This window comes from Phyllobates terribilis, unplaced genomic scaffold, assembly GCF_046119375.1.
Source record: "Phyllobates terribilis strain yellow unplaced genomic scaffold, ASM4611937v1 Scaffold_7__3_contigs__length_470593459, whole genome shotgun sequence".
Taxonomy (NCBI): domain Eukaryota; kingdom Metazoa; phylum Chordata; class Amphibia; order Anura; family Dendrobatidae; genus Phyllobates; species Phyllobates terribilis.
The window spans coordinates 407,684,834-407,712,598 of record NW_027362767.1 but is presented as its reverse complement, the minus strand read 5'-3'; the positions used below and the strand labels follow the sequence as shown (position 1 = coordinate 407,712,598).

The window sequence follows — 27,765 nt, the reverse complement described above, 5'->3', positions numbered from 1 at the left end:
TACATCATTCTACTCCCAGATTACATGGCAAAAATCTTCTGACAGATTCCCTTTAAAGGAAATGTGTCATCAGACAATGATCTACAGGAGAGGGAGGAGGTGAGCTGTGATACAGTCATCTGTGCAGATCAGGAAGTGTGAGTCTAGTATTAGGCCTTGTGGCGACCAGTATATATATATAAAAAAAAGAATATTATTTTTTCTCTAAATATAAACAGTGACATGGAAATGTGAAAAAGAAAACAACAAAAACTAATTATAATTAATAAAAAAAAATTAAAAAAACCCTGAACCCTTAAAGTAGTTGTCCACTACTTGGACAACCCCTTTTCAATAAGTAAGATTCCCCAAGTAAAATAATAACACTTACACATCACCTCAGGTTCCGGTGCCGTTCCAGTGGTGTTGGCACTGTCTCTCGAGCAGCTTGTGTGGCATTGTAGTGAAGTGGCCACTGATTATGTCACGCAATCTCCGTGGCCAATGTCACACAAGCTGCGAGAGAGCCAGAGCTGACACCGCTGGAAAGGCGCCAGCAGTATAAGTGTTATTATTTTATTTGGAGGAAACATACTGATTGAAATGGGGTTGTCCGAGTAGTGGACAGCCCCTTTAAAAAATAACGAATTGAAACATTTTTTTAAAGAGACAGTACCCTTAAAAATTAATTTTATGAAATGGCCTTCAGTACTTGTCAGGCGGCAATATTATCAGTCCCTGAAACAAATTGTCATTGGGAAATCATGCCGAAATAAAAAAACTGATAATCAGTTTCCACCCTTTTCTGTTTGGCATGTCGAGACTAAAAGACCTGACCAAAAACACAGTCGGCTGTATTAACACTATTTTACCTTTTGAGGAATGGATGCCGGGTGGTTTTCCACAATAAGTCGCTTTATGTGATAAATCCAGAGACGTTTCTCCTCCTGGTTTCTGGCCTGAAGACGAGAGGGGTAATTATTCAGAGCCACAAGGGGGCAGTCACATTTTTTTTCATCATGGTATAATAAGGCCGTCAGTGAAAAATCTCCAGACCACCCAAAATAAAAACAACAGTACGAGCTCCCCACTACTTTACCGCGTGGGTCTTTGGTGTGAAGGTGGCGGTGGATCTGGATTAATATGATTTTCATTGCCTTGGATATACTCCATAATTTGATCCGGTCCTTGTCAATAAGAAAAAAAAAAATAGCCCAGTCTTACCTGAATAAGCTGCTGGTGCTTGGGGATGGTGAGGTCTGATACCCGGAAGCTCAAGCTGTCCTTAAGATGTTCAGTCAAGGCCAGGCTGCAGCACTAAAAGGTGAAAAAAAAATGGAGGTCTGTCCACTTTCTTAATGAATTTGGCACCTCTTTTACTCCATCAAGGATGCCCTATACCAGTCTTGATAAATCGGCCCCAAAGAGTAAAACCCTCTTGTCAGGGAAGAACTCACTGACTGATTCTCAGTAAACTCATTCTGCAATAGATGCAACACTGAGACTTTAGAAGGCAAACCGCTAAATTTTTAATGAAATCCAATTGCTAAAATGATTTTTAGCACCAAATATGTGCAATAAAGGAGGTTATAGGGATCAGATTTGCTGACAGAGTCCCTTTAAATGCAACTTTTGCTGACTGATGACACTTGCATTGCAAACACGTGTGGCTTTATGCATCCACATGGACCGTGACTGGTACTATGATGACATGTCTACCTGATATTGGACATTGGGCTGGGATATTTCAACATCTAAGGAAAGGCGAGAGATTGTAGGAGAGTTAAAGCGCCAGCTCTTCAGGACAGAAAGGCGAGAGATTGTAGGAGAGTTAGAGCACCCGCTTTTCAGGACAGAAAAATGAGAGACTGTAGGAGAGTTAGAGCGCCCGCTCTTTAGGACAGAAAGGTGAGAGATTGTAGGAGAGTTAGAGCGCCCGCTCTTCAGGACAGAAAGGTGAGAGATTGTAGGAGAGTTAGAGCGCCCACTCTTCAGGACAGAAAGGTGAGAGATTGTAGGAGAGTTAGAGTGCCCGCTCTTTAGGACAGAAAGGCGAGAGATTGTAGGAGAGTTAGAGCGCCCGCTCTTCAGGACAGAAAGGTGAGAGATTGTAGGAGAGTTAGAGCGCCAGCTATTCAGGACAGAAAGGCGAGAGGTTGTAGGCGAGTTAGAGCGTCCGCTCTTCAGGACAGAAAGGTGAGAGATTGTAGGAGAGTTAGAGCGCCAGCTCTTCAGGACTGAAAGGTGAGAGATTGTAGGAGAGTTAGAGCGCCCGCTCTTCAGGACAGAAAGGTGAGAGATTGTAGGAGAGTTAGAGCGCCAGCTATTCAGGACAGAAAGGCGAGAGGTTGTAGGCGAGTTAGAGCGCCCGCTCTTCAGGACAGAAAGGTGAGAGATTGTAGGAGAGTTAGAGCGCCAGCTCTTCAGGACTGAAAGGTGAGAGATTGTAGGAGAGTTAGAGCGCCAGCTCTTCAGGACTGAAAGGTGAGAGATTGTAGGAGAGTTAGAGCGCCCGCTCTTCAGGACAGAAAGGCGAGAGATTGTAGGAGAGTTAGAGCGCCCGCTCTTCAGGACAGAAAGGTGAGAGACTGTAGGAGAGTTAGAGCGCCAGCTCTTCAGGACAGAAAGGCGAGAGGTTGTAGGCGAGTTAGAGCGCCCGCTCTTCAGGACAGAAAGGCAAGAGATTGTAGGAGAGTTAGAGCGCCCGCTCTTCAGGACAGAAAGGTGAGAGATTGTAGGAGAGTTAGAGCGCCCGCTCTTCAGGACAGAAAGGCAAGAGATTGTAGGTGAGTTAGAGTGCCAGCTCTTCAGGACAGAAGGACTTACAAAGATATGCATTTTGTATATGAAGAGATCCATCCTCTTCTTGGTGATGAGCAGCATTTTGCTAAACAGGAAGAACGCTCGCTCTTTCTTGACGCGTTGAAGACGGAACGTCCCTTCCAAGATGAGCTCCCCAAACCCGCTCAGGTCTGGACCTTGCCAATTTACAAGCTTGCTCTGGATTTCCTAGAGACAAAACAGGCACAAGCATGAGATCTTTGTTGGCACGATATATCGATTTCATCAGGCTCCGCCAACAGCCACCAAGACAAGGAATATCGGACAAGTTTCCTTCACATCCGAATGTTTTCTCCAAGTTTAGTGGCACAAATGTATCGGGCAGCCACTTATTCCAATCCCCAGAAAGAACATATCTATTTTAAGCAAAACTCCCGGAAAAAGATATAGGCAGATTCCACATCAAATAAATTCTGTGCCAATCAAAGAGGCAGCCGGTCATGCAATCACTACTCTACAGCTCCCCTCTCATTCTAGGTCTTTGGTGGGAGTCGCCATTGATATAATTGACATGACGTGATTGCGTCCCCAAATGGGACTCCATGGAAGACTCGGGACGAGAAGCAAGCCAAAGAGGAGTGAGGGAAAACCTGTCCATCCACAAGACCTTATCAGCCTTCAGAATCTAACATAATGGCAGCTGAGTGGCCACTACTTTGCCAGAATCTTACAAATCGAATCCAAGAAAGTCCATAATCATTGGAAAATTGTAAGAGAGTAGATATCTCATTGGTCTATGGACACTTTCAAGTCAGGGGGCACCTTTCACTTACTGTGGGGGGCAGCATACCTGTAGCCTGACAGCATGCTCCTGCTTCCTCTTCATGTCATTGATGTACCAGGCCACGGCCGTCATAGTGATAATGGCTTCCTCCATCACTTCGTACCCAGGAACATTTTTATCAAAGTGTTTGGCCAGCTCCTGCCATATAACCCAGAGCAGACATCAGTATATAGGTCAGACATCAGTATATTGGGCAGAGATTATTATATAGGGTAGACATTAGTATATAGAACAGAGTTCATGTGGTTGTTGTAGTGTGCAACAGCTGCAGGCTTATGCGGTGGAGGGAATATTTTGAGCAGACAGCAGATGGCCCTTTGTTAAAGGGTTTATCCAGGACTTTTGTTTTTACTACGGGCCTAAAAACTAACACCTTTTCTACCCGGTGTCGGCAGAGAGTGGTCATTGACTGCCCCTGCCGGCAAATCATCTGCTCCATGCCAACAGAGCAGCTCTTACTCTTCCAGGCTGCTTTATCTATGGGTCATGACCAGTAATGAGCGGAACCATGGATGTTCGGGTTCGTTGGGCTCGAGTGAACTTTAGTCCAAAGTTCAGTTCAGGTACCAGAACTATACCCGAACTTGAACCCGAACCCAATTTCATAGAAGTCAATGGGGACCCGAACGTTGGTGATGTAAAATGGTCATAGTAAGGGCCGGTGGGCTTCAAAAGTCTTTTCTCTCAACATTCAAACTCTGTACACTAAAATGGACTTCCGGGAGCAATCTGTGTTAGGAGTTCAGCACTGGACACTAGGTGCTGAACTTTACAATTCGGGTTTGTTCATCTCTAGTCGTGACTGCTGACATCATACTAATTGACAACTGGCTCCCCACAGTTAGGCAGCGGGGAGCTGTCTGTCAATCGGCAAGATGTGAACAGAGCAGAGCGAAAGAGAAGTTGACGTGACGCCAGTGGAAGCCACTAAATCCGCAATCAGTGCAAAAGGCAGGTAGATAACAAAGCAACCCCTTGCATGTTAGTTTTTTAGGACTGTAGTAAAAAAGAAAAAATAGTTCTGGATAACCCCTTTAACTGTTAGCGCTTGTTAAAGGGAGACTGAAAGCTGATACATGTGTGTTTAACTTTGAAACGCGGCAACATTTCAGAGTAAACATACATTTAAAAGCCAGCCGGGGACCGAGCCGAGCCGATCCTGGGCAGCTTCTCCCTGCCTGCTCTCCGTGAGTGACAGCTCTCTTCCTATGCGTTTGTATAAGAAGATATCTGTCAGTCAAGGGGAAAGTGCAGGGAGAAGCTGCCCAAGACCGGCCTTTAGGACTAGTCACCAGAGCGGCTTGGTCCCCGGCCGGCTTTTAAATGTATATTTACTCTGAAATGTTGCAGAGTTTCAGAGTAAACATACCTGGCTGAAATGATCTGATATATGCTGCCTGTGGTTCAGGCACCATTTATCAGCTATCAAGGTGCCTTTATTGCTGTACTGTATGGCGCCTCAGTTCTTCCAGGAATCCTCCATGTTGTGATGATACAGATAATGGTTGCTGTATGTCCCCAGTAAAACGGTTCATTCTCCCCTGAGTGCTGAGGATTCTGCTGAAAGCTGAAATCTGCAGTAGTGGTGTCCATTGGATCGGTCTAAGATACTACGCTTGTCTCACCTGGAGAAGAAGGTGGTACTTCATAATCCGCTGGACGGGTTTTAGGAGATATGTCTCCAGAGGCAGCGAGTGACACAGCACCGCCTGACGCTCCCTGAAGAACTGCACGAGCTCCTCGTTTTTCATGCACTCACGGAGGACAGACACCGAGCTGAGGGGAAGGAAGGTAAATTAGGGGTTATTCTCTAATATACCTTAAAAATGCCAGTAAAGTGTAAGAAATTGTCCTTCCTGGAATTTACAGGTATTGCCCCAACTGGCAAAACATTCACGTGCCCCCACAGGGTATTTGGGGTATTCTGACTGCAAATGTACTGTGAAAAATTTGTCAACTTTAAAGGGGTATTCCCATCTCCAAGATCCTATTCCAATATGTACAAGGAGTAATAATAATAATATTAGCAAATACCTCCAATTAGAAATGAAGTACAGTTCTTATGATTAGCTATGTCGCTTACCCCATGTGAAGGACATTGCAGTAGCTTAGATATCCATAGTTACGACCAATCATATTGTAACAGTTAGTTGTTAGTCTTCGTAACCATGGATACTTAAATTACAGCAATGCCCTGAACATGGGGGTAAGCAACATAGCTAATTAGAAGAACTATACTACATTTCTAATTGGAGATATTTGCTAATATTATTATTATTACACCTACTACATATTGGGATAGGATCTTGGAGATGGGAATACCTCTTTAATTCCAAGAGCCATGAGGTACTGTAGATGTATTGTATGCTTTAAAACATATAGCAGTGTCCAATCTGTGGCTCTTCAGCTGCTGTGAAACTATAGCTATCAGTAGCTGTAAAGGCATGCTGGGTGTTGTAGTTTCCCAACAGCTGGAGAGTCAGAGGCTGAAGATATATGATCATAGGCGGATTATAATGAGGGCAATCCGGGCGACCGCCCGGGGCCCCGAGCCTGCAGGGGGCCCGCGGCTCCAGGCGGGGAATCTAATGCCGGATTGCCCTCATTATATGTGCGGGCCGCCGCGGCACATAGCGGTAGCAGTGGCGGGAGGGGGGGGCCCGGACCGCTCCCCCAGCAGCGGCCGCCGCTACTTCTTCATCGGCCGGGCCAGCACTGCAGCAGTTAACTTCCCTGAGTGCTGGCCCGGCCGCGTCACTGCTAGGAGACACGGCCCTGTGCGCGGCTGTGTCTCCTAGCTGTGACGTCACGCAGTGCGCCCCGGCCTGCAGTGCTGCACCGGAAAAGAGACAGAGCAGGCAGGAGGAATGGAGCCGGGGGATGGTGAGTGTGTGTGTGTATATGTGTGTTTGTGGGCAGGTGTGTGTGTGGGCAGGTGTGTGTGTGTCTGTGTGGGCAGGTGTGTGTGTGTGTGTCTGTGTGGGCAGGTGTGTGTGTGTGTGTGTATATGTGTGTTTGTGGGCAGGTGTGTGTGTGGGCAGGTGTGTGTGTGTGTGTATATGTGTGTGTGTGTGTCTGTGTGGGCAGGTGTGTGTGTGGGCAGGTGTGTGTGTGTGTGTATATGTGTGTGTGTGTGTCTGTGTGGGCAGGTGTGTGTGGGCAGGTGTGTGTGTGTATATGTGTCTGTGTGGGCAGGTGTGTGTGTGGGCAGGTGTGTGTGTGGGCAGGTGTGTGTGTGTATGTGTGTCTGTGTGGGCAGGTGTGTGTGTGGGCAGGTGTGTGTGTATATGTGTGTGTGTGTGTGTCTGTGTAGGCAGGTGTGGGCAGGTGTGTGTGTGGGCAGGTGTGTGTGTATATATGTGTGTGTGTGTGTGTGTGGGCAGGTGTGTGTGTGGGCAGGTGTGTGTGTGTATATATGTGTGTGTGTCTGTGTGGGCAGGTGTGTGTGTGGGCAGGTGTGTGTGTGTGTATGCGTGTGTGGGTCTGTGTGGGCAGGTGTGTGTGTGTGTGGGCAGGTGTGTGTGTGGGCAGGTGTGTGTGTGTGTATATGTGTGTGTGTGTGTGTGGGCAGGTGTGTGTGTGTGGGCAGGTGTGTGTTTGTGTGGGCAGGTGTGTGTGTGTGGGCAGGTGTGTGTGCGTGGGCAGGTGTGTGTGTCTGTGTGGGCAGGTGTGTGTGTGTCTGTGTGGGCAGGTGTGTGTGTGTGTGTCTGTGTGGGCAGATGTGTGTGTGTGTGGGCAGGTGTGTGTGTCTGTGTGGGCAGGTGTGTGTGTGTGTCTGTGTGGGCAGGTGTGTGTGTCTGTGTGGGCAGATGTGTGTGTGTGTGGGCAGGTGTGTGTGTCTGTGTGGGCAGGTGTGTGTGTGTGTCTGTGTGGGCAGGTGTGTGTGTGTGTGTGTCTGTGTGGGCAGGTGTGTATGTGTGGGCAGGTGTGTGTGTGGGCAGGTGTGTGTGTGTGTCTGTGTGGGCAGGTGTGTGTGTGTGTGTGGGCAGATGTGTGTGTGTGTGTGTGTGTGGGCAGGTTAGAAAGTCTTGCCCTGTTGAACACTACACCTGACTTGAGGCCACCACCTCTTGGTTGTCCAATGTTCTTGCTTCTCTAGGGCTCTTCTCAGATATTCATTATACCAACTCCCCAGAATACCAAAGCTAGGGTGGGTGACCGCGAGCCCTGGTGGTGGTCATAACTGCGGCCACCCAGGGGCAATACTCCATAACAACAATCCCCTGAGGTGGTGTAGGATGTAAGGACCTATTCACACTACATTCAGCGCTGCATTCAGGTCTTTACACAAGGCTTACAACTGAATCCCTGAAATTCAGTATTGTGCTGTCTGAAATGAGACATCTGAAAGCAGAGCAAATGGAGCCTAAAGATTCAGACTTTAGCCTCGGTTTGCCTTTGTTCAAATCAATGGCTATGTCAAGGCCCATCTGAATGCCATTTTTCAGGGATTTAGATAGAAGCCTGGAAAGAGGAGATGAATGCATTGCAAAATTCAGTGTGAATAGGCCCTTATATCTGGAGTCTTGATATTGATGCCACATGCATTTTACTTGTTTTTAACTTAAAAAAAAAATACACACACACAAATTATACACACACACACTATACATACACACACACTATACATACACACACATTATACACACACACACACACACACACACACACTATACATACACACACACAGATGTGTGTGTGGGCAGGTGTGTGTGTGTGTGTGGGCAGGTGTGTGTGTGGGCAGGTGTGTGTGTGTGGGCAGGTGTGTGTGTCTGGGCAGGTGTGTGTGTGATGTCTGTCTGTTTGTGTGTGTGTGGGCAGATGTCATTGTGTGATGTCTGTTTGTATGTATTTTTGTGTTTCAAATGTGTTTATGCGTGTCTGTATATGTTTGTGTGTGTGTGTATGACTGCATGATGTCTCTGGGGGGGGCACCATGCGGCCCCCCGCTGTGTATAGATGGCTACGTGCGGCCCCCCGCTGTGTATAGATGGCTACGTGCGGCCCCCCGCTGTGTATAGATGGCTACGTGCGGCCCCCCGCTGTGTATAGATGGCTACGTGCGCCCCCAGCTGTGTATAGATGGCTACGTGCGGCCCCCCGCTGAGTATAGATGTCGCCATGCGGCCTCCTGCTGTGTATAGATGGCTACGTGCGGTCTCCCGCTGAGTATAGATGGCGCTGAGCGGCCTCCTGCTGTCTCTGGGGGGAGCGCCGTGCGGCATCTATACTCAGCAGGAGGCCGCACGTAGCCATCTATACACGTATACTCAGCAGGAGGCCGCACGTAGCCATCTATACGGCGCCATCTATACACAGCGGGAGGCCGCACTGCGCCATCTATACACAGCGGGAGACCGCACGGCGCCATCTATACACAGCGGGAGGCCGCACGTAGCCATCTATACACAGCGGGAAGCCGCACATAGCCATCTATACACAGCGGGAGGCCGCACGGCGCCATCTATACACAGCGGGAGTCTCAGTGCTTTGCAAGAGCAGTCAATAAATTCTGCTTGACTAATTCTGAGCACCATAAAGTCTGGTTCGCTTCTAACCTGCTGTCTTCATTTTCAGCTTGCTGAATTCTAACTCATTTACTGTCATTCGAGACGATGCCTTTGCTGGTCTCTTTCACCTTGAATACCTGTAAGTGCTCCACTTAATGTCATATTTTTGATTCTGTTCTTCTTCATCTTTTGGCATGTGCAATTGTATGAGCAAGTATTCATATGAATTTATGACCTACTTAAACCTTCGAGGACCTTAAATTTTATTCAATCAAATTTTTTTCCAGTTTAAAACTATGGGACATATATGTGCCTTGGTCCTCAAAGGGTTTTTAAAGCGGCTGCAAACATAAATACGAAAAAAATAATTCAATTAGTGCTTTTTGTGTTCATTTAATTTTTATTTGAAGTCCATTTTTTTATATACCTTGAAATTAAGCCCTACCCCATGGAATGAAGCCCTACCTACATGACATCTGAGAGCTACATGGATCCCGCTTGTGAGGTGCCTGTCCGTCACTACTATTCAGTTTTAGGGTCCACTCACTAAGCCATATATTCTCTCATGCAAGAGAATAGGGCCAATTATGCTAATGACACTCGGCTCAAACTCAGAGCTTCAACTGAGTGTGATCCGATTCTCTCGCAGCACAGATATGGAGAAGATGGAGAACTTAATTTCTCCATCTTCTCCATAGTCTCTGTGAGTGTTCATCGGACTGCACTTGGATGACATCCGAGTGCAGTCTAATGTTTTACGTGCACCCATAGACTTGTATGGGTGCACATGGTCCGAATATCAAATGAGATTATTTTCTCATGCCAATAATCGCACTGTCCCATAGTATAACATAGGGCCGAGTCCTATCCGATAAAACATCACATAGCATTCGGCCGTGTTATACGACAGTGTGAGCGAGCCCTTAGAGTCAAGGAATATTTGCATGCAGATGATGATATTATTCTCCAAGTGTATATTTTTTTAGGCGAGTTCATAGTAAATGCTTTGCCTTTTTGACATGTGATCAACTAAAGAACAAGAAAGATTTAGGACCTCCCCTATAGAGAAACGGAAAATAGTTTGGAGGACTTGCATGTCCTTTTTTATTTATTATGAGAAAATCATAAAAGATCCCGTTTTTTAACCATGCTGTGACTTTCTGCTGAGGGAGAGGGAGAGAGCTGCCCTATTCAGAGTCTGTAATAAGACCTGCTGACAAAAGTGTTGAAGATACAGTCTAATGTGAATTAACAATGAAAAAAAGTTAATTTCACAAATGGCTTGTATTTTTTTTAATACAAACTTTTTTGTCTTTACAGCTCCTTTAAAGGGAATCTGTCATCAGGTTTCTGCCACCTAATCTGAGAGCAGCATAATGTAGGGTTAGAGGCACTGATTCCAGTAATGTGTCACTTACTGGGCTGCTTAGTGTTGTTTTGATAAAATCATTGATTTGTCAGAAGGTAATTATCACTAGATGACTAGTAAGTTCTGTAGGACCCCACCCCCATCACTGATCAGTAGATTTCTGTGTACACTGAGCATGGGCAGAAAGCTGCCAATCAGTGGTGTGGGCGGGGCTATACAGAGCGCAGCATTCAGAGAGCTGCTAGATCTGCAGCAGATAAAACGGTGATTTTCTCAAAATGACAACAAGCAGCTGAAAAAGTGACACATCGCTGGAATCAGGGTATCTGCCCCAATATTGTGCTGCTCTCAGATGAGGCAGCACAATTAATATTGTGCCAAATTAATTTCCCGTGAACTATCACATGATCTATCACAGGGGATCATGTGACATGTCACGTGATAAATCAGGTGTGTGTGTGTGTGTGTGGGGGGGGGGGCGCGCCTTCTAAACTGCCCAGGGCCCTTGCTACTCTTAATCCACCCCTGTATATGATATAGATACACAGTACAATACTAGACTGATAGCATAGACATTTCTTAGAGGGGAAAAAGTATAGGCGAATAAATCTCAGTATGTTCTATAATATATTACATTATATAATTATATTCTATTAGATTATATTATGTGATATTTTATTGTATACTATCACATTAAATTGTATTCTATTGCATTTTATATTACAGTATGTTAAATTATATTGAATTCTATTATATTATACTGTATATTATATTACAGTATATTGTACTCTATTACATTATATTATACTGTATTTTATTTTTTTCTATCATTGTCTTTTATTCTATCATTCTGTATTTTATATTATATTATTTTACATTGCATTACGTTTTATTGTACTTTAATATAGTGTATCATATTGCATTAGTTTATATTATACTATATGATATTTTATTGTACTCTATCACATTAGATTTGATTGTATTTTATTCTTTTCTATCATGTCTTTTATTCTGTATTCTATAAAATTACATTACCATATATATTATTTTACATTATATTGTATTGTATTCTAATTTATTGTATTATATATTTTTTAGGATATTATACTATATTGTATTGTATTATAATATATTGTATTATTTTGCATTATTTTGTATTATATATTTTTTAGGATATTATACTATATTGTATTTTATTATAATATGTTGTATTATTTTGCATTATATTGTATTATAATATATTGTATTATTTGCATTATATTGTATTATATATAGTTTTTAGGATATTATACTATATTGTATTACATTTGATTATTTCATATTAAATTGTCTTATATGATAAAAACCTACCTGGGATAGTTCATACAGTACAGCGTATAGATGTCAAACTCTTCACTCTGAAAAAAAAGTTGAGATCAGAGTAAAACCAAAGCCCATTTGACGGGATGTTGAATGTCGCACATTGTTCTCTGTTATCAGCCACTCAATTGAAATTGCTCACAACAAATCCAAGAAAAAAAAATCCTTTTCCCCAATATCACAGCTTGTACCACGAAAAACCTTTTATGAAGATCCCACCAATTACATCCTGTATATTGAGACTGGTTCTGACCCGAACACCCCCCCAGGTAATTGGGGGTCACGTTGTGCCTTTCCTGTACGGTACCATGCAGTATATTATAGACATACATTATTTCTTCTAGGGCGCTTTTAAACTTTTTGTGATTCAACACCCTTCTTTTCACATACGGGAAAGTGCTGAAATACTTAAAGGTGTCTCGTTCAGTCCAAGTTGGGTACTGGCAAAACTTAACATGACCAGCAGGGGGCGTCTTACCCTCATGACAAAACACTCGGCGATCATGGGAGCAGACGTACAATTCTCCAGCTCTTCAAGCAGCTCGCTGTAAAAGAGCAGACAATTAGTAATGGAGACCAGTCGCCCGGGAGCGATTTATTCTACTCCGGTCTTAGGACTAAAATACACGTATGCACTAACCCGATTTATCATACGATCTCTCAAGTGTATTCAGACCATCCAGAAAAAAACGGGCGACTTTCTTGCCCCAATGTCATTAGTATGCCATCTGTATATCAGTTGTTTTTTTTTACATCCGTTTTTATATTGTTTGTTAATATTTGCAAAGGAACCATTAAAAATGGATGGAGTCTTATTTTTTTAACGCACCCATTGACTTTAATGGGCGATAATATGATCCAAAAAAACTGATTTTTTTTTTACACGCGGATCATCGTTCATCTGAACAGTCCCATTCACGTGCATTGGTCCATGTGCTGTCCTCGTGAGGTCAGTTTAACAACTGACCAAAAAATACACTCTGATGGTACGGACACGTTCACACGTTCAGTATTTGGTCAGTATTTTACATCAGTATTTGTAAGCCAAAATCAGGAGTGCAATGTATAATAGAAACACGTCACCACTTCTGTATTTATCACTCACTTCTGGCTTTGGCTTACAAATACTGATGTAAAATACTGACCAAATACTGAGCGTGTGAACGTGGCCTAAGATTGACTTTGATGCCCATGGCAACCAATCAGAGCTCAGCTGTCATTTTCTAAACTGCTGTAGAAAGTTGAAAGCTGCGCTCTGATTGGTTGTTATGGGCAACAGCGATAGTGTTACTTGTAAACAGTTTTGATTAATGAGGCCCGATGTACCTCGTCAATGGGCGACCACTACGGATTTTATCACTGCTCCCATCTAAAATCCTAGCAACCAATCAGAGCTCACTGCCTATTTCTTAAATTTCTCTGGAAAAATATAATTCTGCACTGTGATTGCTTGCTATGAATAAACAGATGTTTTTACTGGGAAACCATTTTGAGAAGCGGAAACAAACTCAGTTATTCAAGTACTACATTGAGAAATCTATTAAAGGGGTCACTAAAACATGGCGACTGTCTGACATAAACAGTGTTACACCGGTATCTCATTCACTTCAATGGAATTGAGTTGCAATATTGTCCTGTTTTTGGAAGAAAGCAGCCATGTTTTTTTTTAAGCCTGTTGATAGGGAAAAGTGGAGGCGCTGCCTATAGCAACCAATCAGATCCAAGCTCTTATTTATTATGGCCCTGTTTGAGAATGACAGAAGCAATCTGATTGGTTGCTATGGGTAACTTATCTGCTCTTCCTATATAACTGTTTTAACAACTATCGTGCGTTTAATTCTGGAGGATTCCTTTAAGAAAAAAAACAAAAATAAGGGCATGCAGTTCCTACTGAGGGATTGTAGTGATCAAACCCACCTGTTAAACTCATAAATATCTTCTATGTTGCAGAATAAAGTGCTGACTTGCTCGGGCTTCAGGGGGAGTTGACCACAATCTATAATGCAGCCTAAATAATCCTGTAAGGAGAAAGCACGAGAGACAGAGCATTAAAGTACAGAGATGATATGCCGTCCAATATAACACGTCACGCATTGGTAATGTGCCGGGTCAGCACTACTAACATAGCTGCCAATGGAGTAGTGCAGCTGTGGGGGGTGCAGAGGTTTTGATAAGACCTATCAGATGCATGGGTTTCAATCACATCGAGCCTAAGAGACCCAAAAGTCCTATATGAAAAAGACTAATACTATTAAAGACTTTCAATAATTGGGGGCTCAGTTGGAGCTTTTGCATTGGGGCCCATGAGCTTCAACTAATGCCACTGAGACCCATGCCAGACTTTCTGAGAGGGCAAGAAGACAGTCAGTCTGTGGGCACGGCATGGAGAAAGTAATTTGGTCATCAGAAATTATTTTCTAATCTGCTTCAAAGCTGTAAAGGTCCAAAATACAATCTTGACAACTGACCCTACAGGGCCATTATCAAGAGATGAGCAATTCCGGACTTTTATGGAGTCCAGTCTGGTTCTCCATAAAAGTTGGTCTTTACTTTTGCTCCTGGCACCCTCAGCCCGACATACTGGGCCCCTTTGGTGCTTATTAGTTGATGACTTGACAAGGTCTGGAGAAAAGCCTCACACAAAGTTATGACGTTGCGAGGCATAGCTCAGAAGGTGCCAAGGATGTCGGGCGCAGAAGTGAAGACCGGAATGAACGATGGACCAGGGCTGGTCGAATAGAATTATTCATCTCTAGCCACTATCCAGCCATTGGTATCTCAGGTGACGGTGTACTATCCATGTCACCGGTAAAAAGGAAGATGGCAGAGAACAGTGCCTAGCTTTCTCTGGCAATCCCATAAAGAATGAATGGATGCGCAAACAAGGGTCAAAGTGCCCGATGCTGGTGATCAGTGGCGGTCTCAGCTGTCAAACCCCTACCAATCTAGAGTATCTCCTAATGTAGTGGATAAGTATTTGTTCTTGGAATACCTCTCGAAAGTGGGGACATTTATGGTGTATTGATAAGGTATCACATAAATGTCTGATAGATGCAAAGGTCACTGTTTCATGGGAGCTCAGGACAAGAAGCCACTCATGCACGGCTACCTCTCTATTTGCCATATGGAGCTCCATTTTCGAGATAGATACAGTACCGACATTTATCGGATACTTATGGCTTATACTATCGATATGCCATAGCTATTCCCTTAAAACAACTCTTCAGTCATGGGGGATCCCACTAAACAGCTTTCAATATTTAGGCTTCCTGAACATTTGTGAATTGGGGTCCCAATACACAATAAATAGCTCTTGGCCGAATGATGGTCAGTCAATCGATCTATCTTTCCCAACGCCTCCACACACGGGAGCACTTGCTCCGCCAAACGCACCTGTGTTCTTTGACATCATCTTATCTCACTCAGAACAAAAAGATCAGCAGTCCAAAATCAGACATGGCCGATCCTTATCTCCCCCCAACATCATCTGTGTCGCGGTAGAGTCAGGAGGCCCCCATGCCAAGCCTGCCTATATGATTGACATCAGTGTAATGTGTATGGTGGCCTTTAGACAGGGATTTTGAGTAGAGTAGGCTTGAAATTATGAAAATAATTAAAAAAAATCTTTTATTTATGCTCAAAAAAATCTGATCCCATGCCTTGTACACGATCAGTGCTCTTGAACTTTATCCTAGTACCCTCAGTGGGACCCGCTATTACTTTTCATCAAGGACAGATGTTTTTTTTTTATTTCCTGTACTGCCTCTTATTGAAGTAGTCTAGCCAACAGCTGATATATTAGTAGTCATACTCCTGTAAGTACAAAACCCAGTCAGCAAATTGAAACTTGGTTGCTTCCCGAAACGCGTTGTCTGGTTTTTCCAATCTAATCCAGACCATTGCTTCTTCTATGCTGAATACGTATATACAGCAAACCTGGCACCTTTGTGTAGAAGCGGGTGAATCATGCACTTATCTACTCAACCATACTTGAAGGCAGACATTCCAACATCATTGCTGATTTCCCGGTTTGGACAGCAAGTGTTGAATGAGCACTCATCAGACAGATAAGCTGACCAAGGTAAACCATCCAGATGACATCACCATCCAATTAGCGAAATATTATTTCTGCTTAAATCTGCAACCCTCGTTACATGGCTTTATTCAAATACTCTCTTCTGACCTTGAATAAAATGCAACAGAGGCTGCAGTAAAACAGAAAAACTTGGGTAAGAATCCTGCATTGGACAGCTCAATGCCAAGCAGCAGCTGCAAAAGCAGATACAATTTTGGGTTTCCTAAAAAGAGCACTAAAAAATTTTGATATTTTTTATAAATATCTTACAAAGCCTTGATTCTGGAGTGTATTTTTGCCCCATGCTTTAATAAGGATGGGATGTAGGGACATCATATTCTCAAATATGTACTCACTTTGCATAATTACGGCATGTATTTTTTACGTGGTGGAAATGTCGCTGTTCTCCTGTATCTATCTTTCTTGTGTTCCCTGTGTATACGTCTAATTTTGTTACCAAGTGGGTGTGGTCATCAAGAGGTTTCCTACTAATAAGATTTGATTACCACGCCCACTTGACTAAAAAGCCTAGATTTATATACAAGGAAGAGGAGGCCATATCTCAGGAACGGAGAGGAGCAGGAACAAAAGAAAAGCAATGCCGGATTCAGGAGAATAGCAGCAGTAACGTCAGGTAAAAAAAATTATACAAAGTGCAAGTGATGGACCCTCTTTAAAGGGGTTATCCTGACATTTCATAAAAGTCTGCAGTCACTCTATAGGACTGCAGACTTCTGAATCCATACAGCGTACGCACTACACGATCTCAGGACACTTGGGTACTGCCGGCGAGAGCGGGCGTTCACGTGACCGTAAGTATGGGTATACTTGTGGGCCACATTCATTTGAATTGAATGTGGCCGAAAACGTCTAGTCGGAATGTGGCTGGAATTATGCAAATTGCATACTTGCCGTCACGTGACTGCTTGGCTTGCTGGCAATACTGGTGAATCCTGCCAGCGTGCTCACCTCGTGCAGTAAGGATTCAGATGTCTGCAGTCCAATGGATTGACTGCAGACTTTTGTCAGAGGCCAGGACGACCCTCTTAAATGTAGGTCAAAATAAGATGCTGCTTAGGGCTATTCTTCACTTTCACCTAGCTGAACCAAAGCAAGGCAGTAGAAAGCCACCAGTTATACATCAGTAAAAAAGAGACCTCAGTTCCCCTGTGTCCTGTCTACAGTGTTGAGACTGAAGCTGAACCCCACATACAGCATTGTATTTGCTTTCGCAGCTGCTGCTTGGCATTGAGCTGACGTTTTGTTTAATAGTAGCCTCAAATTAGGACACATACTACAGTCACAGTCCAAGAGTGGGCTAACATGTACAACTGTCTTAAATGACATATGCACCATGGCCCTATTATGTTCCAGTCCCAGGAACAAATAGAGGGCAAAATGGTACAAAAGAGATTACAAATTCGGTGCAGTAAATTCTGAAGGTCATCACCTGACAGTTTTCAGGGATGACCCTTTTTTACAACTCATAAAAAAACCTAGTCATCTGGGCCCCTGATCCTCTTGGCTAGGCACATCTGCTGTACACATGAGCCTACAAAATGAATGATGTTCTACTCATTATGTGAGCGGCAGTGGAAAGGAGCAATTAGGAACCAGCCCTGGGACAAGTCAGTATGGCCACCATTACTGAACCCAGCTGTCCCAGCCCTCTGACAATATATATAGGGCGGTGGTTGGCACTAGTCATTGGGCCATTCTGGCCATGCTATGGATCTGTATACGGAGGTATTTATAGGTCATTCATTTCACCCTTCAAAGTGGCACTACGACACTGTGATGTTTTTAAAGGGTATTCCAGGTGGCATTATAGGGAAGTAGATGATTTTCTACAGCCAATGTTTATCTCCAGTCTAATGGCAGCCATATTGGTGATTTTTAAGTTTATTAAAAAAATGCTCTTTATAGATTTTCAGACTTTTTTTTTTAGAAATTAAACGATTCTGCAATTATCTATTAAGATCTTCAGAGAGTTGGAAAGTCCAAGATCTCACAAGATGGACATTAGCAATGTTCTTTCCAAACTTCTGATAAGATTTTGCAATTTTCTGCCGTCTCTTTGGTAATTGAGGAGCCGATTCCCTGTGGATTTACACCGGAAACTTTGTTTACAAATAGGGTTTTTCTCCCAAACCGGATGAGAGGTCAGGAACTCTGCTCTGGAATCTCATAGGAGGCCTCTCCAGCAAGACGGAGACCGTGGGTGATAACTGCAGGCCAAGAATGGAGGAGATACATGGAGAAAGGAAGGGAAAGAGGTAGTAAAGGAAGCATCACTATGCAAGAAAATGATCGGAAAATGGGAACCTTTTAGAGAATATCCATCACACTCATATTTAATGCTGCTACAGCTTTCTCTCTTTTGGATGTCACCCAGATTTTCTCACGTACATCACTGTACGATCGGTGATGCCCTGATCTCTAGGACCTCCATGATCCTGAAAATTAAGGGCTTGCAGCACCAATTTATCATTGTCTCTCATAAGTTTTTCCAGAAACAGTGGCACTCCAGGTCTTCTTGCCTTGCACTTTTCTGCAACTGTTGTTACTGGGTCCATCATAGCTGTCATGGCTGCAGATGTATACCTGCCAGATGGAAGTCAAAAGAACCAACTTTTGGCCTCTGTTTGGTGAATGAGTCTATGGCAATGTTTCTGTACACATTGAGAAAAATTGTACCAGTGTGTGGTATGTTATGGCGTTATGTGTGTGGGGGGCCTCCCAACTCACAGCTAATACTGGGGAAAAAATAAGGTTCGGGCTTCTTGAATTTCAGAAAACGATCCTTTTGTTCTGCCTGCGGAAAAACTACAACCAGAGGCGCCTAGCCAAAGCTGAAGGCCTCCATATACATTAGATTAATGTTGGCCAAACCAGCTTGTATTGACCGGTTTGGCCAACAGTCTAAAGTGTATGGGAGCTTCTCGACTCTTCTTCGACAGATGATGTTGGGGAGATAAAGATAACACACCTCCAATTTCGGACTGCCGAAACTTTTCCCGGGAGATAAATGGCCACTAGAGGAGTCTACTGGCCAAATGATTCGCTGACACATCAGCGGACAGTTATGAAAAGCGTATGGCAGGATTTACTCAGCTTCCCCCACGTGCATCCGTTGAGCTGTCATTGATTATTCCTACTTTGTGTGCCAGCTACCACTGTACTTTTATCATACTTTTCATGTATGAAGGAGATGGGTGCCTGGGAGTACGAAATTGTCACCAGAAGACATTGCAATATGCGTGGTTTCCATTTTTGGGGCCTCCTGGGGTGGCTTTTCCTAAAGTAAAACAACATCCAAATCATCAATAGATTTACAATCCCTCTCCCCAAGTTGACTATAGGGTTACACAGATATTAGTAGAGCAAATTCTTTGCTGCTTTATGGCTCAGATTCAACGACATTGTTATTGTAAATGGCTCGTTCACATGAACATGTAGACAACTTCATCATCCGCAAGAAGAAAAAAACACAGTGTAAAAACATTTACTGTATACAGATATTTCCTGTGCATCTGCCGTCACTCGCTGGATTGCTTCCTATCCTAATCTAAATAGATTTTTTTTTTTTTTTATGTTTTTCTTCTCGACGTCGCTCGGCTTGTCCATATGAACGACCTCATAAGTGTGAGGAGCACAGGCCGGCGAAGCATTGCCCGGTGGGATTCGTAACCTCTTACAATGTGACTCTCCCACTGCTAAGAGCAGGAAGAGCCGTGAAGAAAGACTCCATATTACGTTAGTGTGGTCTGCTCTCCCTCACACAATGACCTCTGCCCAGTGGGAATGTGTCAGAGAGACGCTGGGTTTCCGCAATCTCTGGAATTCCAGGGATATCGTTGGCCACCAGTTTGAGTAACTACACATCCATCACTGAGCAGATGTGGAACCATAAACCATTGACTGCAACCTTCTGGTAAGTGCTCCCACCATCAGAGTTCAGAAAAGAAATGCAATGTATTTCACTCTTAAATTATTTTTCTCAGGAGGTTCATAACTTTTTCAGAATTAGAATTAATGGGAAAATATGGTGGTATCATCTTTTTAACGATTCCTACGTGAATTGCAGGGATTGAGATGAAAAAAAGCAAGACAATTCTGCAAATCAGCTTTGTCTGTAGTCTTTCGCAACACCCTCAACCACCTAAATCGTAGAAGCCTAGAGTAGAAGATAGGAGTCTGCAACTGTAGGGTCGGTAAAGTTCTACCATAGACCAAACTAGGGGTACAGCAATGTCGACAACCATGTCTACTGGTATTTCGAATGAGATCATGGCTAAGGTATGTTTTTTTTTTCAATTTTACATTTCTGAAGAAGTTGTTAGGAGCCTCAAGGAGGAAAAAGGAACCCAAATTTGGACCAAAATGAGTTTTCTCCAAACATGACTATGATCATATATGAAATGCTATGGAAGTCTGATCAATGGGAGTCTGAGCGTTCAATGTTCCTCCTTGCCCAAGGATGGAAAGTTATAACTATTAATGATTACTAGGTGTAAAGCCCACACCCATTAGAGAAAAGTTGGACAAACCCTGTTTTCGGTGGGACCATCAAACATTTATTGTGTATGGGGCATTTCCTGACAGATGATGTTGAGGAAAATTACTATGGGGCATGGTGAATTTTACTACCCCAATTCTTTTGTTCTCCGGGGGAGATAAGCTAAGGCTGTCAGCCAGGGGCTTTTTTCCCTTACCTTATTAGGAATAAATTCATGCTCGGCCAAAGGGACAGTGTGTGTTTATGGGAGCGGTAGAAAAATAGCTGTTGGACAAACAAGTCAACAGATATCTAAGGTATGTGGGCACCTATGCGGAGTGAGAGTACTAAGTGGTCTCCACGAGTCATGTACTCCTACATTCCATAATGTTTGGAAATGTCCCGCTGCTCCAAGTATACTGTCAACATAAGCATGGGTGTAACATGAACCATAGCAAGACTTGGGACTGGAGCTTTGCCCCATCGTGACCATCTTTGGCAATAAGTTCTAAATATTGAAAATCTTATTGTTATTTTGGTGTTAGTAGTGCACAGGGTGGGATAATGCACTATGATGTCACAGCTCTGCAATAAAGTACACAGTGATGTCACAGTACAGGAATAAACCACAAAGTAGTGACACAGTGATAATAATGCTTACAGTGATGTCACAGTACAGGTATAAACCACAAAGTAATGTCACAGTGATAATAATGCTTACAGTGATGTCACAGTACAGGTATAAATGTCATAGTAATGTAAAGTACACAAATAGTGCATGCAGTTATGTTGTAGAATATGAATAATGCTCACCGTGATGTCACAGCACTATAATACTTATAGTGATGTCACAGTAATACCATAATGCTTACAGGGATGTTACATAACAGGAATAATAGTCAGAATAATGTCTAAGTAGAGAAATAGTGCACACAGGGATATTGCAGTTCAGGAATAATGCTCACCGTGATGTCACAGCACTATAATACTTATAGTGATGTGAAAGTACAGGAAGAATGGTCACAGTAATGTCAAACTAGTACTCAAAATTATGTCACAGATTGGGAATAATTCTCATAGTGATGTCACAGTACAGGGATAAAGCTCATAGTGGTGTCAGAATAACAGACTAATGCTTATAGTAATGTCACAGTACAAGAATAATGGTCACAGTGATGTCATAGTACAGAAATAGCGCTCACAGTGATGTCACAGCACAGAGATAAAGCTCACAGTGATGTCACTTCACGGGCTTAATGCTCATAGTGATGTCATAGTACTAGAATATTGCACACATGATGTCACAAGACAGGGATAATGCTCACAGTGATGTCACAGCACGGGCATAATGCTTACAGTGATGTCATAGTACTAGAATATTGCACACATGATGTCACAAAACAGGGATAATGCTCACAGTGATGTCACAGCACAGGAATAATCCAAAACATAATGCTGTAGAGAAGTTGTAATGCAGTAGATTTTATGTCTCAGTGGATATGGACCCCCTAGTTGTTGGGCCCCTTAGCAGTAATTACTCCCATGTCCAAGGCTATTGAAGGATCTACCATGTTTGTTTTGAGCTGTTGCGGAATCATGAATTACCTCCCCTTCTACCCCAGTGATAAGGTTGGGAATACCCCTGTAAACTATAGTCAGTTGAATCCATCTTTAATGCCTGAGAGCATTACAATTGAGGACCTTTCCTCAGAAGCTGGGTACACCATCTGCTGATCATGTCTGAAAGTTGACAAATTCTTTCCTTTAATGATACACCACCGAATAGTTGGGTGCAGAACATCTCCAAATTCCCAGCATTAAAAGACGGCACCGCTCTCTAGCACAGAAATGCCAGTTATGAGGAATATGACGCCACAGCTGCCTCTGAGCTAATAATACAAGTGTGTGGCACGGACAGCTGAGCGGACATCCGTCATTTTCATGTCAGGTCCTTGATGAAAATGTAAAAGTTGATTTCTCAGACCCTCTGTCCACACTTATCACCGGATTGTTGCTTTGATCAGTGTTGGTGTAAATCTCTATTTCTAAGCCCTAATGAAATCAAACTAGTTTTACTAAAGTTTCAATGCAATAATTACAGCAATATTCATGGCTGCTTACATGTTGAAGGACATGAATGGTAGGCTACAATGCTGGTGGGTGACCTAAAACGTGAGACATGTGCAGGAGATATAAGAAAAACCCAGAAGATACAAGCCATAAGCAGTGGTCCTCTCACCTCAACGATGCTCTTTAGGTCTCGGACATAGGCCTGCTCAGTTTCCAGAATTTCTAGCACCACTCTGTCCACGTGAGAAAGCTTGGCCTTAGGATCCTTTGCTTTCCGCAAAATCGGAGACCACGTACAGCCAAGAAAGGCTCGTTCATTAGACAGCACCTTGTGTTCACTCTCCAACTGGGCGACAGGAGTAAGGTCAAGACTGATATCGCTGCCATTTTGTTGAGGATAGGAAGGGCTACAATACTGGGAGGATCCCAGGGTCCCACTACTACCAAATGAGCTGTGACTGTCTTGAAGGGAGGCCGAAGAGGTGGAAGAGCTGAGACTAACTGGACGGTCGCTGTCCGAACACACGGTATTAACGGAGGTACAGCTGCCAGACATCCCGGCTGCTATTCCACTTAGAGAACTGACAGATGAAGGCCTGGGGGCAGCTAGAAAAAAAGAGGACATGATACATTTATTTTAGATTTTGGACCAGTGGTGGCACATTGATCACAACCTGTATGCCATGTTCATAGAGAAATATTAACATTGCATTGTGTTGGTGAATCACAAAGGAAGTATGGGCTGGCGGTCCAAGTTCAATTTGTTTAGCTGATTTCTTGTTTACCAGCCTCTATCTGTCCCTTCTTTATAAAAAAATATCCTACATATTAGGCTTAATTAGGAGGTTAGTTAAAAAATTGGGGCTAAAAATTGTTGGGCAAAAATTCTGCCTGATAGTCATCATATAGTCTCTGGCTTATGGCCCCATCTCTTTGCATAATTTATTAAGGTGTGGAAAAGACTATTCAAATCTTTGTGACAAGACTATGGACAGAATCTGTAGCTAAGCTGTAGTCACAGATCATAGCTAAAAAGCAGCCAAGTAGTAAGATAAGTAAATCCAACATTACCCTAATAAAAAACCCAACATTACCCAAAAAATTGCACATTGCCAAACTAAAAACCATGTATTACTCGACTAAACCCAACATCCCAAACTAATCCAATATTACTAAACGAAACCCAATATCACCCAACCAAACACAACATTACTCAACTAAGCCCCAAAATACCAAAATAAATATAATTTTACTCAAGTAAACACAACATTACCCAACCAAATTCAACATTACCAAACTAAACCCAATATTGCCCAATCAAACCCAACATTATTCAGCTAAACTCAACATTGCCGAAATAAATGTAACATGACTCTACTAAAGCCAACATTATCAAACCAAACCAGACATTAGCCAACTAAAACCAAAATACTATCCAACTAAACTGAACTAAACCCAATATTACCCAACGAAACACAACATTACCCAGCTAAACCAATAATTATCGTACTAAGCCCAACATTACCAATCTAAACCCAATATAACCCAACTAAACCCAACATTATCAAAATAAATCTAAAATTACCCAACTAAACCCAACATTATCCAACCAAATTCAACGTTACCACACTAAACCCAATATAACTCAACTAAATGAAACCCAACATTGCCCAACAAAGTCCAGCATTACCCACCTAAATCCAACATTATCCTACTAAACCCAACATTACCCAACAAAATTTAACATGACCCAACTAAACCCAGCTTTATCAAAGTAAATCTAGTATTACCCAACTAAACCCAACATTATCCAGTCAAACTCAGCATTAGCAACCTAAACCCAACATTATCAAACCAAACTTAGCATTACCAAACTAAACCCAATATATTACCCAACTAAACTAAACCTAACATTACCCAACGATATCCAACATTACCCAACGATATCCAACATTATCCTACTAAACCCAAAATTGCCCAACCAAATTCAACATGACCCAACTAAACCCAACAATACCCAACGATATCCAACATTACCCAACTAAATCCAACATTATCCTACTAAACCAAAAATTGCCCAACCAAATTCAACATGACCCAACTAAACCCAACATAATCCAACCAAACTTAGCATTAACAAACTAAACCCAACATTATCCAACATAACATTACCAAACTAAACACATTATATTAACCAGCTAGACCCAAGATCCTAACCCAAACCCAACATTACCCAACTAAAAGAACATTTCCAAACAAAGCCTAAAATTACCTAATTGAACCCAACATTACCAAGCTAAAAATCGTATCCGTTGTTTAAAACCAAGTACTAAAAATAAAAAAATAAACATTTGCACAACATAGATTAATCTAAAGAATTAAAGGTGCATCTGTAAATCCTTTACATTCCTCAGAATGACCAATCTTGTAAGTAACTTGCCAGGCAATTCCAGGCAATGGGGGTATGTGTTTGCCAACGAATAGACCTTGCCACCTAAAGTGCCCATATTGGATCTCTATGATCTATGAGGTTCAGTGTGGTCACCAATTATGTTCCTTTTATGTTAGAGAAATTTAGGTAGAACTAGTGGTGACTTTCCACTTCTTGGAAAAATTCTCTCCGAATTTTACACTGGAACTCTCTAAGGTACGTGAGGGGGTAGAAAGGACACTTCAGGAAATTGAATATGTCTTCTAGAGTTTTCCTTTAAGAACCTACCTTGTTCACCTGGTCGCTTTCTGCTTCCTTTCAGGACTCCTTCCGGCATGTTGAAAAGATGGGGGTCTCCCCGTCCTGTGGTGAAAAAGAGTTGCCATGTAAGTAAAGTAATATTTAGATTTTGATTTATCTCTAATTTGTAACATCTGAAGTAAAAAAAAATAAAATAAAATACATAATAAAATCCAAAAAATGGTTAAAGTAATATTTATATGAGCTTTTCTCAATGATATGTTTTATCTGTAATAAAAAGAAATTAGTAAAATGTGGCGTTTCTTCGATACAGCGTCTCAAGTTTTGGTACGCACTGTGTAAGGGAGCGCCATTGATCTGTTCTCCGCTCGCGCCTAGATCCTATGGGTCAATGATCTATAACGATAAATGATGCCTCTGGTCTACTAAAGTACTTTCTACTTAGCAGATGAGGAGCTAGGGCTGAATTTAACAGCCTGTGGTCTAATCCTCCAGCCCAACGGTATTATTACTACTGGTTTATATTCACCAAATCTACAATTAAAGTGAACCCACCAACCTCACATATAACTGTACTGAAAAGGGTAAAAAATCGGAACAAGCCATGCAGTAATTTATCACTACCTAATTTAATGACAGCAAGAATAGCAAATAGCGGTGTGGCCGCAAACCTATAAAGTGGTTCGAGAAAAGTTCACTTTTTTGTATGTTCGTTCTTGCGTTAGTGTGCAGATAAAGAAGACCAATTAGCACAGTGCGATATGTCTTCAAGGAGGGTTAGACCATTCTGGAAAACCCTTTCCATGTGTCCTTTAGTCAATTAGATTGGCCTTGTGGAAAGGAACCCCTTCGTTTAGTCAAAGCAAAAACATGTCCACAGCCTCCTTGATCGGTAGAGGTTTCACTGTTGGGACGGCAGCGATCATCTGATTGTTATTTGGAAACGAGGTTGTAAAGGTGACGAAAAAGTGTCTTTTAGGAGAAATGTGGACAATATGGAAGGGCACGGTGACCCTTGAATGGAAGATAGAGTGCAGTACTCGGCAGCGGCCATGAATCAATGTACGGAGTTGTGGTTTTCCATTTCGTACGTTGCTTACATCCGGCTTCTGAAGCAGATATCATCTTGTTGATGGAGGTATTGGTTTGTCTGACCCCCTCCAATCTCATATTGATGACCTATCCCATGGATAAATCATTAATATGTGAGTCCCGAACGACCACTTTACCCATCACCAAAATGGGGAGACCAGTTTGATGGAAGTTGGGTAACTATTGTGGCTGCATAAGCTGAAGTTCTGTCTTGACGTTGATGCCCGAGATTGGCCGTATCTGTCAGCCTAACTCTACTTTAGCCAACAGATCTTCTTCTTCTTCCCAAGTCTTCCCAAGATTTTTTAGGTATCGAGAGTGTAATAACCGGCTAGTACAAAGGATAAAATCCAACATACTCAATTCTTCTTTGACCAGAAAACTCCAGTCTGAAGTGAGCCAGGAGACCACATTAGGTAGTCCACCAGAATTATTCAATTTGGCCAACATGTCTTTAAGATGTATCACCATCTTTAGGCCTCCATACCATTAGAGAGGAATGGAATTATAAATGTTATACGATAGTTAGGAGCCTTGTTAGTGATTTTTTTTTTATCATGGTCTAGGAAACCTGACATTACATTTGGAGCCATCTTCCTTTTGGGTCCACAATTAAAGGTGTTGTCCTAACTGGACTACTAGGGTAACGGGAGGTCATGGGGGGGAAGACAGGATTGTTGAGAAGAGGGAATCCCAAGTCCCTGTGAGAATAGACCTGTTGTGAGCATGTGTGACCATCACTCCTATAGACAGTTAGTACAGCAATTGTTGCACATGCTCACTACTGTTCAATCCACACAAGGGACGTTGGGCAGTAGTGAGCATGTGCAAACTCAATTTTATCTATTTTATAAAGCCATATTTTGTTGCATGCCACAAATTTCCTGTATTCCAGCTCCGTGTCATGGTTTTCATTAACATAGTCTCTTATAAAATAAATTACGGTAAGTTCACTGAATAATGACAGCCGAGTATAGCTGTCCCTGCCTCAGATGGGGCAACGCTACTTATACTGATTGATTATCACTAACTTTAACAAATAAAACATTTACAGAAATTCTTCATATCAGCCTTAACTTTAGAATGCTGGCAATGAGCTTATAGCTCATCGATGGGGGCGCTGTTCCATTGATGTCTATAAAATTGATGCCTTTAAGTAGTGGTGAAAAACGGTACTGCAAGTGATAATATGTAACAAAGTATAAATCAAACAAAAAAAACAAAACAATCCCAAATATATCAATGTCCTAAATAATTAAAAATTTCCCATCAGCACAGGTGACAAATTTAAAGTTGCCTCTTTTTGTACAGAGTTTCCTTCCAGTCTTGCCGTAGTTGGACCCAAATAGTCTTGTCCAATTCCTTTTTATTAGAAGGGTCCCATGATATTTGACTGATCACTAGCAATCAGTTTTGAGAGAACCTTTAAGAAAGTATTCAATTTCTCTGCAGCGCCACCACTGGGGAAGAGAAGCATTACATAGTACCTATTGATA

The 27,765-nt window shown here is 42.5% G+C and overlaps 1 protein-coding gene across 1 annotated transcript in view; it reads right to left on the bottom strand.

Annotated features, from left to right (window-relative positions):
* The window catches only part of PLEKHG2 (pleckstrin homology and RhoGEF domain containing G2), an 86,970-nt gene that overhangs the window by 32,744 nt on the left and 26,461 nt on the right, over positions 1-27,765 (bottom strand). The window contains exons 3-12 of the mRNA XM_073641708.1: positions 25,205-25,279; positions 22,655-23,091; positions 13,760-13,860; positions 12,321-12,387; positions 11,834-11,880; positions 5,230-5,380; positions 3,611-3,742; positions 2,806-2,988; positions 1,204-1,296; positions 852-938 (exon numbers count right to left, since the gene is read on the bottom strand). Of these exons, the coding sequence (XP_073497809.1) occupies positions 852-938; positions 1,204-1,296; positions 2,806-2,988; positions 3,611-3,742; positions 5,230-5,380; positions 11,834-11,880; positions 12,321-12,387; positions 13,760-13,860; positions 22,655-23,091; positions 25,205-25,253 (1,347 nt within the window). The 5' untranslated portion in view covers positions 25,254-25,279. The remainder of the gene's footprint in view (positions 1-851; positions 939-1,203; positions 1,297-2,805; positions 2,989-3,610; positions 3,743-5,229; positions 5,381-11,833; positions 11,881-12,320; positions 12,388-13,759; positions 13,861-22,654; positions 23,092-25,204; positions 25,280-27,765) is intronic.